At 36.8% G+C, this 15,425-nt stretch overlaps 1 protein-coding gene across 9 annotated transcripts in view; it reads right to left on the bottom strand.

Annotated features, from left to right (window-relative positions):
• The window catches only part of LOC126386689 (transcription factor HES-5-like), a 53,158-nt gene extending 42,190 nt beyond the window's left edge, over positions 1-10,968 (bottom strand). The window contains exons 1-2 of one of the 9 annotated variants that reach the window (XM_050039205.1): positions 10,773-10,943; positions 1,245-2,544 (exon numbers count right to left, since the gene is read on the bottom strand). In XM_050039205.1, the coding sequence (XP_049895162.1) occupies positions 2,212-2,544; positions 10,773-10,895 (456 nt within the window). In that variant the 5' untranslated portion in view covers positions 10,896-10,943 and the 3' untranslated portion in view covers positions 1,245-2,211. Of the gene's footprint in view, positions 1-1,244; positions 2,545-2,654; positions 2,802-5,416; positions 6,796-6,905; positions 7,158-9,288; positions 10,663-10,772 lie in introns of those variants that run through there. The other 8 variants (XM_050039204.1, XM_050039201.1, XM_050039203.1 and 5 more) reach the window with 8 other exon arrangements.
• Between the last annotated feature and the right edge of the window lie 4,457 nt (positions 10,969-15,425).

Raw genomic sequence — 15,425 nt, forward strand, 5'->3', positions numbered from 1 at the left:
TAGACCTACTCCTGAAAAACTCATGCGCAAGGCTTTTTGTCCCTACGAGGCCACCGTCATTTACCCGACGGGAGGGGTGAGCGAGTGAGCCCTGCAATCTAGAATTTGACCACTGATGTCACTGTTTTCAACCCATTTTACACACTGGCCCTTTAATGCAAATAAGTGACTTAATTCGTGAACTAGAGTGCAGATCTCTGCCAGGCAGCAGCTTGAGCTGATCATGGCCACACTGGACAATTTTTGTATTTCCAGAAGATATGCCGCAACACATTTCAGAAGCTAATAAAGATAACTAGTCTATAGTCCCTTTCATACTGACTGTTCGAGGCGGGAATATCGCATCGTCATACCACCTTGCTGTTCTGTAGAAAAGGTACGATTGCAGAATAGGGGGACAGAGTTGTGGTTCAGAATACCAAACTTTTGAAAGGATGTCAGTTTTGAGCCACGACGAAGGCCACAACACGGCTTGCAGCAGACTGTAAGGCTTGTTGTTTTTTAACTAAGCCAAAATCCAGAAAACTTGTAGCCCCTACCAGCTGTTGAAGAGGACTGAGGAGTCAGCAGTTAGTGATGGTGTAAAACAGCCAGTAAAACAGGTTTTTCAACAACTATGAATCAACACACAACCAAGAGAAATCCTTGAGCATACAGTTATAGATATGCACTAAAATATTAGGCTGATTGGGCCGGTAATTTGCAAGATTAACTGTGGACAGACAGAACCACACACACACACACAACCACATGCACACTCACACACAACCAAATGCATGACCCCCTTAAGGCTCAGGCCTGGTGAAGATACTAATCAGAATGAAACCATGTAAAAGATGTACCACCCATAGGTTTACTGTAAACTGGGGTGTCACAGTGGTGCAGTCGTTACCACTGTAGCCTCACAGAGGGAGGGGTCTGAATTTAAACCTGTGAAGTTAATTGTATGTGATAAAGCTAGTGTTCGTCTGTCTCTATCTGTCTTGTTATTGATAGGTGACCTATGGATGGTGCACATGCCTAGTGTAATGTCAGCTGGAACTGTCTCCAGGACACTTCAACCCAAGAGTTTATAGCTGTAGAGGGATGGAGAGATGGATGGTATTTTAAAGGTAGACAGATATTACATCATACAAAGGTGGGATGGCTGTAGAGAACTCTTAATTAGTTATGTAAGGGGAAAAGAAATGACTTTTTCATCATCATAACAAGGACACGTAAAAGGAATGAAATAACTCGAAGTATTTTCAGCTTGCAGTGTTTGTTTATTCAACCCAATGAGCCACATAAATTATGACAGCTCCAACTAGAGGTGATGATACATCACAACAACAACTTGTAGATTTCTGCAAGACACACTGTACTCAGAGAGAGTAAAGGAACAACTGTCTTTATAAAAAACAAACCGTTTACAGTATTTGAGGACACAGTACTCATTGTACTTTAGAAGAATTTTTCTAAACAGGTTTGAATATTTGCACTTACAAACCAAAGAAAAATAGTAAAAACTGACCTCATAACAGGTCACATTGTTCTTAAAAACCACTAAATTGGTTTGATTCTCAAAATGTAAAAAATGCATGGTCACTGGAAAACTGTGACAGTGTGACATTAAACAAACCTTTTACAGTAAAGGATTGGACATGTTGATCTTAAAACAGATCATCGCTCAATAATCACATAAAATGAGGGAAAGTCTATTATGACAAAATGTCTATAAAAAGGACAGTTAACTTTTTTTTATCAGCTCAAATTAGCGATACCTTTCAAAAGGTCATCCACGTGCAGTGTTGTACCAACACATGACGTGCAGTGTGTCACAGAAAAATTGTGACATTAAGCAAAACTTTAAGAAAACAAAAAGTAAAAACAATTTGGATCTCACAACAGATCAGTTTTGAGTAATCAGACAGATTAAAGTCCATTATACAATATGACAGAAAAAGGACAGTTAACATTTTTTGACATATAATAATAATAATAATGATTGCAGATGCAATCAGATTTGGTTCATGCAACATGCATGACAAGAAGTTCTCTTTCTTAATTTGAAAGATATTGTTGTTGTCATTTCCTCAGGAAAACACACAAAATAAAACCTTCTGTACAAACAGAAGAACAAGTTCATCAAATGTCAGAATTCATTTCCAGTAATCTTTGACCAATATGGTCATCTGAGTTTGTCTGGTAGTAACTCCAGTCTGTAGGTGTCTACCACGGCCTCCAGAGGGCGCTGTTGACTGGACTCTGTTCTTTGGTGATGCTGGTCTGGACTGTGGAGCTCAGAGGAGAGAAGTCAGCCTCTGTCAGGTTGTTATCAGAGGAAGACTGCAGCTTGTTGAAGTGGTTCAGCAGTCTTCTCTGCTGTTGATGCTGCTGCTGCAGCTGTGTCAGGACACAAACTGTCATCTCCAGGATGTCTGCTTTCTCCAGCTTGGAGTCTGGCTGCTGTTTGAGGAACTCTGGACCCAGGAGAGACTTGAGCTGCTCAATGCTGCTGTTGATTCGCTCTCTGCGTAACTTCTCCACCAGAGGCTTTCTGAGCTGCAGGAAGAAGAACAAAGTCATTAATAAACTTATTCTGGAGTAAAATGTTAACATGAACAAAGAGAACTTCTTATGATGGATACATTTTTCTTGGATGTTGAGTTTACCTTGTGGGTCAGAGTGAGATGCTCCTGAGAATTGGTCATTGCTGCAGTGATTGTAGGTGCCATGTCTGGATCTGTGTGCTGTAGAGGTCTCTGTAGAGAGAATCTGATCTGTGCTGGCTTCATCCCTCCTATTTATAGTCCCACATCTTCATATCAATGTGTGGGTCTGGGTCTAGTTGGAGTTTCTCACAGTCTCAGCCAATCAGAGAGCTCGCTAACACAATAAGGGATGCAACTCACTGAATGGTTTTATTGCCCCGGGGCACAATGGTTAGATCTCAGGGGAACAGGTGGAGGACTGGGGGGGTGATGGAGAGAGACTCACAGAGCTCTGTGTGAATCTGGGAAAGTGTTGACCCTGTAGAGAGAGCAGATCCTGCCTGATGCTGGGATCAATGACTTTGACTGAGCACACGCTCATCATCACATCACACACGTGAGGAAAGAACAATTTATAGTATATCATATGAATAACATGTAGGATAGATTTAAAAACCAAGTGAACATTTTGTTTTTCTGCTGATGATGGTTCATTGAGTTAAACCTTACATGTGTCAGGTGCAATCCCTCTGTTTTGAACTGCTGATTAGTTTTGGAATTTTCAAATTTGATTAAAAAAAATTCAAATTGCTTTATAAAAAATCCACCATTTTGCAAACTGTACAATATGTTCGAAAACAGTTTGCTGCCCATTCATGGTACTTGAAATAAACTCAGCACAATATTCATACAGCTGTCCGGATGTAGCCGAGTCTTTTGACACGTGCCTTGTAGTCGGTGTGAGGAACAAGCTGAGCTCAGTTTCCCACACTGACTCCCTGTATGGTGTGGTCAATGAACCACAAAGGGACTTCAGTGACAGATGCTGGCTGTGTGTTGTTATAGAAACACAGTCTGACATCACCAACCATCTGGAGGGAAAGAACACCATTGGCTGGCTCTTACAGTTTGTAATATTTTACATTTTGGTGGGAAATCTTTTATTAAGTATCACCAAAATGACTAATTATCACATGTTTTCAGTTTCCAATCATTGCAATACATATTTGAACCTCCAGTAATAATCATGCCTCATAACTGACCATCAACTGGATCAAAGTTTCAGCTCTACACATGAAGGCGGGAGGTTTCCTGGGGGGCAGCTGTTTTCTGAAGTGTGCCAAATCCCTTTGGGGAATGACTTGGCTGCTGGTGGGATGGATGTCATTCACACTGAAGTCTTCCCTCCAGAGCTTTCCCACACTCCGTCCATTAGCAGAAGGCATGTGCCCCACTACAAATGGACCTTTTGATGATTCTGTACAGAAGCAGTGTGCGCCACCAAGCGTAAAGTGTGAGACCCCCTCACAAGATAATTTACCATTAAGTTAAATAGTTTGTACACAACATAAGTGAAACTTTAGAAGGCAGTTTCTGACCAAATTGCAGTGTGAATGCTGGATGTTGATAACTAGTGACTGGCCTGAAATGTGTGAAAGATATGATGAGAACAGGCTCCACTTGTTGTGAACAGTTTCAGTGTAAAAAAGTTTCTATGTGAATGTATGAATGAGTTGGAGGAGGTTGAAGATGAGTGGGTTGGTTTTTCTCATTTGTTTTCAATATTACTAACCTTCAAACAAAGTTGATTTTTTTTTTTTTTAAAAGAATTACCAGGATTGAAAGTTGAATAATACCCAGAATGTATGAAAGATGTGGAACATTTTAAAGTTTGAATGAAGTTTCAAGCCGAACGTATGAATGAGTACACAGAGTTTTAAAATACATCATAAGTCATTTCTGGAACTTCCATTCATACATTTGAACAGGATAAAAATCCCGGGCAATGCAGAATATTTTTTATAGTATTTAAGTTACCATCGTTAGAAGTAGTGGCACACATGACGTTTCTATGTTGAAAAATGTGGAAATGATTAAGTTGCAAAAATAACAGTTTGAGAATATTAATAAAGATCAAGATGAATGTAGGTTGTGAACACTTCCAGCATTCAAAGAACTAACCAACTTCTTAGTTTAACTGTGACAGAGTAACTGACAGACACGCTTCAAACACCATGCTAAAACACTGTCTGCCTCCCAGAAGATGAAATGACCATATTATGAAAAGTAGTAATCTTGATTTATAACAGAGGGACCATTACAAGCAAACGTGCTACTTCAAACCAGCTCCAGTTTTAGGAGCCATGGTGACTTTAATCTCTGTCTCCTCAGGGCAAAGGTCTTTATCTATTGTCCCTCAGAGCTCTGTGAGTGAGTTTCCTCTGGTTTCCCACACTCTGTCCTTTCACTGCCTTCACTGGAGGAACAATAGAAGTGTGCCTCATTATGCATCACATTAGATACTAAGTCTGACCTCTTCATTATGCATCACATTAGATACTAAGTCTGACCTCTTTAAAGAGTGTAATGCTTTACTCTAAACATTCAAAAAACACCTAAACTTGACAATTACCAAGATATTGATGTTGCAACAGTGTCTTTGAAATGGACCTTTTTTATTTAGTTTGATGACTTGACTTGCTCCATGTAAAAAAAGTGATGTAACACTGATTATCCCTCCTCATCAAATATCTTGAACCACATTCCAATGCTTAGTTTAACACTAAACTGTTATGTTATGGATAAACAATTACTGTGTGTGCTGGTTTGATGGTTTGTTTATAAATCAACGGTTGAAACGATGATGGAGACCTCTATTGATTAGGTTAATATGAAATATAAATGTACCTAACCATGATACACAGTGATACGAGGACACAACATTTTCAGCTGACAGTGTTTGTTTATTCAACAAGGCACAAAGAGCAACAACGCTCCAACTAGAGGTGATGATACATCACAACAACAACCTGTAGACTTTTACAAGACACACTGTACTCAGAGAGAGTAAAGGAACAACTGTCTTTGTAAAAGACAAACGCTGTACAGTATTTGAGGACACAGTACTCACTGTATTTTAAAAATATTTTTCCAAATGGATTTAAACATTTACATTTCCTGAACAACAGAAAAAAAGTAGTAAAAACCGACCTAACAACAGGTCACATTGTTCATCATCACTAAATTAGTTTGATTCTCAGAATGTAAAAATTACATTGTCACTTAAAACTGTGACAGTGTGACATTAAACAAGCATTGTACAGTAAAAGGATAAACATACTGATCTTAAAACAGATCATTTTTCAATTATCACATAAAGTGACAGAAAGTTCACCATGACAAAATGTCCATAAAAGGACAGGTAAGATTTTTGATAAATTCAAAATTATAAACACCTATCAAGAGGTAATATCAATCTCTCCATGCACAGTATTGTACCAACACATGATGTGCAGTGAGACATAAAAATTGTGACAGTAATCAAACTTTTAGAAAAAAAGTATAAACATTTGGATCTAACAACAGATCAGTTTTGAGTAATCAAATAGATTAAAGTCCATTATGACAATATGTCTATAAAACCAGACATTTCAATTCTTTTAACAATGATCAGTAACAATCAAAAGATAACATATGTTACCATAGTAATATATCCTACCAATACATGAAGTACAGTGAGATATAATTATAACAATTGCTGATGCAATCAGATTTGTATCATGCAACATGCATGATAAGAAGTTCTCTTTCTTAATTGGAAAGATATTGTTGTTGTCATTTCCTCAGGAAAACACACAAAATAAAACCTTCTGTACAAACAGAAGAACAAGTTCATCAAATGTCAGAATTCAGAAGAATGAATTTCCGGTAAACTTTGACCAATATGGTCATCTGAGTTAGTCTGGTAGTAACTCCAGTCTGTAGGTGTCTACCACGGCCTCCAGAGGGCGCTGTTGACTGGACTCTGTTCTTTGGTGATGCTGGTCTGGACTGTGGAGCTCAGAGGAGAGAAGTCAGCCTCTGTCAGGATGTTATCAGAGGAAGACTGCAGCTTGTTGAAGTGGTTCAGCAGTCTTCTCTGCTGTTGATGCTGCTGCTGCAGCTGTGTCAGGACACAAACTGTCATCTCCAGGATGTCTGCTTTCTCCAGCTTGGAGTCTGGCTGCTGTTTGAGGAACTCTGGACCCAGGAGAGACTTGAGCTGCTCAATGCTGCTGTTGATTCGCTCTCTGCGTAACTTCTCCACCAGAGGCTTTCTGAGCTGCAGGAAGAAGAACAAAGTCATTAATAAACTTATTCTGGAGTAAAATGTTAACATGAACAAAGAGAACTTCTTATGATGGATACATTTTTCTTGGATGTTGAGTTTACCTTGTGGGTCAGAGTGAGATGCTCCTGAGAATTGGTCATTGCTGCAGTGATTGTAGGTGCCATGTCTGGATCTGTGTGCTGTAGAGGTCTCTGTAGAGAGAATCTGATCTCTGCTGGCTTCATCCCTCTTATTTATAGTCCCACATCTCCATATCAATGTGTGGGTCTGGGTCTAGTTGGAGTTTCTCACAGTCTCAACCAATCAGAGAGCTTGGTCAGACAATAAGGGGTGCAGCACACTTAATGCTGTTATTGCCTCGGGGGACAATGGTTAGATCTCAGGGGAACAGGTGGAGGACTGGGGGGGTGATGGAGAGAGACTCACAGAGCTCTGTGTGAATCTGGGAAAGTGCTGACCCTGTAGAGAGAGCAGATCTGCTGCCTGATGCTGGGATCAATGACTTTGACTGAGCACACGCTCATCATCACATCACACACGTGAGGGAGTAACATGTATGGTGCAATGTTTGAATTACATTTAAGTTAAAATAAAATAATATAAAAACTTTGTCTGTTTATTTATTTTTGTTACATGTTATTTGAGCCAAAACCTAACATGTAGCAGGTGACATCTCTCTGTTTTTAATTAAAAATTTGGATAGATATGACATGATTTTCTAAAATGCATTCAATCAAAATTGCACCATTTTAGAAAATAATATTCAGGATGTTAGAAAACAGTGTCATGCCCATTGCATGAAATAAACTCAGCACAATATTCATGCAGCTGTCCAGATGTAGCCGAGTCTTTTGACACGTGCCTTGTAGTCGGTGTGAGGAACAAGCTGAGCTCAGTTTCCCACACTGACTCCCTGTATGGTGTGGTCAATGAACCACAAAGGGACTTCAGTGACAGATGCTGGCTGTGTGTTGTTATAGAAACACAGTCTGACATCACCAACCATCTGGAGGGAAAGAACATCATTGGCTGGCTCTGACTCTGTGTAAAAAAATTTGAAATTTGGTGGAAAAATCTATCATAAAGAATCACCAAAAGTATTAGCGTGATCACCTCATATTCATACAATGTAAACCTCAAATCATAATCATGCCTCATAACTGACCATCAACTGGATCAAAGTTTCAGCTCTACACATGAGGGTGGGAGGTTTCCTGGGGGGCAGCTGTTTCCTGAAGTGTGCCAGATCCCTTTGGGGAATGACTTGGCTGCTGGTGGCATGAATGTCATTCACACTGAAGTCTTCCCTCCAGAGCTTTCCCACACTCCGTCCATTAGCAGAAAACAGTCAAGTGCCCCACTACAAATGGACCTTTTGAGGGTCCTGTGCTAAATCAGTGTGCGCCACCAAGGGTAAAGGTTGGGACCTCCTCTAAAAATAATAACCCATCAGAATAAATAGTTGGTACACAACACTAAGTGAAACTAGACAATCCAATTTTTTAGAAAATTGTGACGTGAATGTTGAAAAACATAAACATAATTTTGCCTAAAATGTATGAAAGATATCAAACAGTTGAATTAATGTGAGAAAGTCTTACATGTCTTAACAGGTTTACAGTTTGAATAGAGAAGTACAGTAGCACACATGAAATTTCTACATTGAAAAGTGTGGAACTAGTTATGTTGCAACAAAAGTGGCGGGAGAATAATAAAGAGTGAGAAGAACATAGGCTGTGAACACTTCCAACATCCAAACCAATTCACTAAATTATTAGAACAATTTATAGAGTTACTGACAGAAACTTTTCAAACACCATGCTAAAAGTGTCTCTTCACAAGATGACTTGTCAATATTCTGAAAAAAGGTGTTGATGCTGATTCATATCAGAAGAACAGTTACAACCACAGGCGTTATTTCAAACCAGCTCCAGTTTTAGGAGCCATGGTGACTTTAATCTCTGTCTCCTCAGGGCAAAGGTCTTTATCTATTGTCCCTCAGAGCTCTGTGAGTGAGTTTCCTCTGGTTTCCCACACTCTGTCCTTTCACTGCTTTCACTGGAGGAACAATAGAAGTGTGCCTCATTATGCATCACATTAGATACTAAGTCTGACCTCTTTGAAGAGTGTAATGCTTTACTCTAAACATTCAAAAAACACCTAAACTTGACAATTACCAAAATATTGATGTTGCAAAAGTGTCTTTGAAATGGACCTTTTTTCATTTAGCTTGATGACTTGACTTACTCCATGTAAAAAGAGTGATGTAACACTGATTATCCCTCCTCATCAAAAATCTAAATTGAACCACATTCCAATGCTTAGTTTAACACTAAACAGGTATGTTATGGATAAACAATTACTGTGTGTTGTCATTTTATCTTGATTTACCAACCAAAGGTCGAAACGATGATGGTAAGGAATAAGTTAAAATAAAATATAAATGTACCTAACCATGATACACAGTGATACGAGGACACAACATTTTCAGCTGACAGTGTTTGTTTATTCAACAAGGCACAAAGAGCAACAACGCTCCAACTAGAGGTGATGATACATCACAACAACAACCTGTAGACTTCTACAAGACACACTGTACTCAGAGAGAGTAAAGGAACAACTGTCTTTATAAAAGACAAACATTTACAGTATTTGAGGACACAGTACTCACTGTATTTTAAAAAATTGTTTTTCCAAATGGATTTAAACATTTGCATTTCCTGAACAACAGAAAAAATAGTAAAAACTGACCTAACAACAGGTCACATTGTTCATCATCACTAAATTAGTTTGATTCTCAAAATGTAAAAATTACATTGTCACTTAAAACTGTGACAGTGTGACATTAAACAAACCTTTTACAGTAAAAGGATAAACATACTGATTTTAAAACAGATCATTTTTCAATTATCACATAAAGTGACAGAAAGTTCACCATGACAAAATGTCCATTAAAGGACAGGTAAGATTTTTGATGAATTCAAAATCATCAATACCTATCAAGAGGTAATATCAATCTCTCAACACATGATGTGCAGTGAGACATAAAAGTATCACAGAAAAATTGTGAAATCAATCAAAACTTTTAGAAAAAAAGTATAAACATTTGGATCTAACAACAGATCAGTTTTGAGTAATCAAAGAGATTAAAGTCCATTATGACAATATGTCTATAAAACCAGACATTTCAATTCTTTTAACAATGATCAGTAACAATCAAAAGATAACAAATGTTACCATAGCAGTATATGCTACCAATACATGAAGTACAGTGAGATATAATAATAATAATTGCTGATGCAATCAGATTTGGTTCATGCAACATGCATGATAAGAAGTTCTCTTTCTTAATTTGAAAGATATTGTTGTTGTCATTTCCTCAGGAAAACACACAAAATAAAACTTTCTGTACAAACAGAAGAACAAGTTCATCAAATGTCAGAATTCACATGAATTCATTTCCAGTAATCTTTGACCAATATGGTCATCTGAGTTTGTCTGGTAGTAACTCCAGTCTGTAGGTGTCTACCATGGCCTCCAGAGGGTGCTGTTGACTGGACTCTGTTCTTTGGTGATGCTGGTCTGGACTGTGGAGCTCAGAGGAGAGAAGTCAGCCTCTGTCAGGTTGTTATCAGAGGAAGACTGCAGCTTGTTGAAGTGGTTCAGCAGTCTTCTCTGCTGTTGATGCTGCTGCTGCAGCTGTGTCAGGACACAAACTGTCATCTCCAGGATGTCTGCTTTCTCCAGCTTGGAGTCTGGCTGCTGTTTGAGGAACTCTGGACCCAGGAGAGACTTGAGCTGCTCAATGCTGCTGTTGATTCGCTCTCTGCGTAACTTCTCCACCAGAGGCTTTCTGAGCTGCAGGAAGAAGAACAAAGTCATTAATAATCTTATTCTGGATTAAAATGTTAACATGAACAAAGACAACTTCTTATGATGGATACATTTTTCTTCGATGTTGAGTTTACCTTGTGGGTCAGAGTGAGATGCTCCTGAGAATTGGTCATTGCTGCAGTGATTGTAGGTGCCATGTCTGGATCTGTGTGCTGTAGAGGTCTCTGTAGAGAGAATCTGATCTCTGCTGGCTTCATCCCTCCTATTTATAGTCCCACATCTCCATATCAATGTGTGGGTCTGGGTCTAGTTGGAGTTTCTCACACTCTCAGCCAATCAGAGAGCTTTGTCTGACAGTAAGGGATGCCACACTCCGAATGGCTTTATTGCTCTGAGGGCAATGGTTAGATCTCAGGGGAACAGGTGGAGGACTGGGGGGGTGATGGAGAGAGACTCACAGAGCTCTGTGTGAATCTGGGAAAGTGTTGACCCTGTAGAGAGAGCAGATCTGCTGCCTGATGCTGGGATCAATGACTTTGACTGAGCACACGCTCATGATATTCACCCTTTGACTTACCTTTATGAGTGCAAGTTTACACACTCAACTGCTATATAATAAGCAGTCTTCTGTATACAGGGTTGTACTCTGCATGTCATCGAATTTCCTCTGTAGAACAGACTTGTAGTGCTGCAAGACACCTGCAACCAACATTAGATGGTAGTATCATATTTATCTGAACCGGGACAAAGTTGTGCTGGTGTCCAGATGTAGCAGGTGTGTCCTCTGTCTTGTGGCTGGTAGCCTGTGTGAGTAGAAGGCTGGTCTCAGTTTCCCACACTCTTTGCATGGTGTGGTCAGCGCACAACAAAAGGACCTTTCAAGAAGCTTTTGTGGCGGCTGCTGGTCGTGTGTAAAGGATACAGAGCCTGACGTCACCGACCATCTGGAGGGAAAGAACACTCTTGGCTGCCTCCAAGGTTTCATACAAACTGAAAATACGTTGAATAAAATACATATAATATCAGCAATCATGCTGAATTGTCACTTTTAACTTGTAACTGTAGACAATATAAATATCAAGTCAAAATACAATTTTGCCTGGTGGATCAAAAGCTGAGCTCTTTCTATGAAATTAGGGGGTTAAGACAGATGTTTCCTGAAGTGTGCCAAATCCCTCTGGACGAGAGCTGACTGCTAATCAAACTGAACTGTGACTCAGTTCTCCAGAGCTTTCCCACACTCCGTCCACTGACAAAATTTCACTGCAGATGCTGTGTAACAACAGGACTGTCTTTGACGCAAGCAGAAGACATTTTATATAATTTTATTGTATTTCTATTAGGGTTGAACTCAAGATTTTAATAATTAATTTTGTAAAACCTTAACATTAGCTACAAATGTACTGGCCTGTGCTGTAATCATACATATTATTTGAAAATCCAAAGTTTACAACAAAAACATACGCAGAGTTAAAACAGTAAAATGGGTATTATCCAGAATAGTATCAATACTTTGTCTGACATAAACACTGGACAATCACCAGCTTTAATTAATTGGTATCCTTAAACTCAGTATTGTAGTGTAACATTCTCAATGTGAAAATTGAGTTACAGTCAACATGTAACATACTGACATTGTATGATCTGTTATTTTAAATTAAAAATATTCTGTTACACCTGATGACCTTGCAGTGTTTTAACAGTATTCACAATGGACCGACTTTATGATCATGACTGTAAACAAACAAGCAGGTTATTACTGTAATACCGCCTTAATCCCTCTTAACCTCTGTCTCTTTAGGGCTGAGGTCACAATCTGTTGTCCCTCAGGGCTCTGTGAGTGAGTTTCCTCTGGTTTCCCACACTCTGTCCTTTCACTGCTTCATGTCAGGATCAATACAAGCATGTCTCATTATGTATCATATCACATGACCTGAAATGTGTGGGTGCTTGTAGGCGAGACTGGTCATCTTTAAACATTTTACATTCCAACACACTGAACTGACAATTCCGCCAAAATCATGACTCAGCAAAAGTTTGTCAATGAAACATGATTAGAGGCTCACATCTCCACATGATTTGGTGACTTATGATGCGCCAGAATATGACATGTATCAGTTTATCTAATGTCAAATTTACCCTGCTGTGAATGCAGCTGTGTGTTGTTTGAACCATGGAGTTATGATAGAGCACTCTGTCAACAACAAAATGCAACAAAGAACATGTTGAATCTGTTGTTTATCATCACAATGTCGCTGTGTGTCAAAAAATACAATGTGAACACAACACAGATGATCAGATTAGGTTTTATTTATTCAAACAAACTCAATAATAAAGTATGACATTTTTAACTGAAGGTAAATGTGATGATACATCACAACAGTACTCACAGTGAGTAGAGGATCAGTCGTCTTTACAAGAGATACAAATAGTTTGAGATCAATCAACACTTAGTCGTACATTAAACATTAAAAATGGACATTACTTGCACTTTAACAAAAGTATAGGATAAAAACTGACCTTAGAAGTCGGTTTTACAGTAAAAGGATAAACACACTGATCTTAGAACAGATCATTTTTAAATCATCACATAAGTGAGAGAAAGTTCACTGTGACAAAACGTCCACAAAAGGACAGTTAGGATTTTTGATAAATTCAAAATCATCAATACCTATCAAGAGGTAATAAATCTCTCCATGCACAGTATTGTACCAACACATGATGTGCAGTGAGACATAAAAGTATCACAGGAAAATTGTGACATTAATCAAAACTTTAAAAAAAATAAAAAAATAAACATTTGGATCTAACAACAGATCAGTTTTGAGGAGTACATTATGACAATATGTCTAAAAAAACCCAGACATTTCAATTTTCTTTTTACTGTGAACAATCAAGACATAACAAATGTTACCATAGCAATATAAACTTCTAATACAGTGAGATATAATAATAATAATAATGATAATAATAATAATAATAATTGCTGATGCAATCGGATTTGGTTCATGCAACATGCATGATAAGAAGTTCTCTTTCATAATGAAAGATGTTGTTGTTGTCATTTCCTCAAACACACAAAATAAAACCTGTACAAACAGAAGAACACTGTAAAAAAAAAAAAAAGAAAGAAAAAGTAATTTTACAGCCAATGTTCTGTAATTTTTTACAGATTTTTCCTGTTTTCCAATAAAACATTGAAATGCTAGTAGATTTACAGATATTTTCAGTAATTTTAGGTTTTATATTTAAAATTACAGTTAATTAACCATAATTTAAGATTACATTAATATTATGTTTTGTAATGACAATCTATTGTATTTGTACATATTTAACTCTAATTTTACATACAGTTTTCTGTATGTTTTTACAGGTTTACCACCATTTTCGATAAGACAATGAAATAACTGTAAATTAACAGATACTAGCAGTAATTTAAATATTTACCTTTAGAATTACATGTAATTACCAATAATATTACACTATTACTATGATATTTAAAGGTAAATTAACATATTTCTTTCCTATTCAAATGTAATTTTACATAAAATGTGATGCAGTTTTACAGATCTTTCTTGATAATGAAGAAATGTATGTAAAATTACAGAAATCTGTAGTGTTTTCCATAAAATTGCAGGTCATTAAGCATGTGTGGTTAAGGTGATTTTATGTTAGGTAATGAGTAGTATTTGTACAAACACAAAAGTAATTGACTGTACATTACTGTATAAGACAACTTAAAGTATATTATTTTACAAAAAGTGCACTTTAAATAATGTAATTTTACAGAAAGTATTCTTACAGATGTTTGCTTTTTTAAACAATAAAATGCCTGTATATTTACAGATATTGGGAGTTTAAAAAATTAATTTAAATTTTTATATATTTATATGGTACACATTTTGTATAAAATGGGGTTGTTGTTTTTTTTTCACAGGTTTATCACCATTTTCAATAAGACAATAACTGTAGATTAACATATATTAGCAGTAATTTAAACATTTACCCTTAAAATTACAAAATACTAACCATAATAAGATTACATTGTTATTATGTTTTTAAAGGCAACTCAACATGTCTTTTTCATATTCAAATGTAATTTTACATGTGATGTCATTTTACAGATCTTTCCTAATAATTGTAATGAAGAAATTTATATAAAATTACAGAAATCTGTGATTATTTCACAAAATTGCAGGTTATTTAGCATCCGTGGTTAAAGTGATTTTATGTTTTTCAACTGTACATTACTGTAGAAAGACAATTTAAAATATTATTTTATGGAACGTGCACTTTAATTAATGCAGTTTTACAAAAAGTATTCTGTATTCTGACAGGTTTTGACTTTCAAACAATGAAATGCCTGTAGATTTGGAGATATTGGGAGTAATTTAAATTTTGCCATTAAAATTCCAGGTAATTTACCATGATTTAAGATTATGTTAATATTATGTTTTCAATGGCAATTTATTATATTTGTAAAGATTTGAATGTAATTTTACATTAAATGTGAGGTATTAATTTACAGATTGCTGTCCATGGTAACAAAGACATACACAATTACAGAAATCATCAGTCATTCAAAGTGTATTCCTTAAAATTGGGGGTTATTAATCATGTGTTTAAAGTGTATTTTTAAAAGGGTAATTGATGGTATAAATAAAACATACATGCATCATACATAAAAGTAATTCACTGAAAACTACTGTAAAAAAAATAAATAAATTATATATGTATGTGTATATATATATATATATATATATATATATATATATATATATATATAT

This window comes from Epinephelus moara, chromosome 24 (genome assembly GCF_006386435.1).
Source record: "Epinephelus moara isolate mb chromosome 24, YSFRI_EMoa_1.0, whole genome shotgun sequence".
Classification (NCBI taxonomy): Eukaryota; Metazoa; Chordata; class Actinopteri; order Perciformes; family Serranidae; genus Epinephelus; species Epinephelus moara.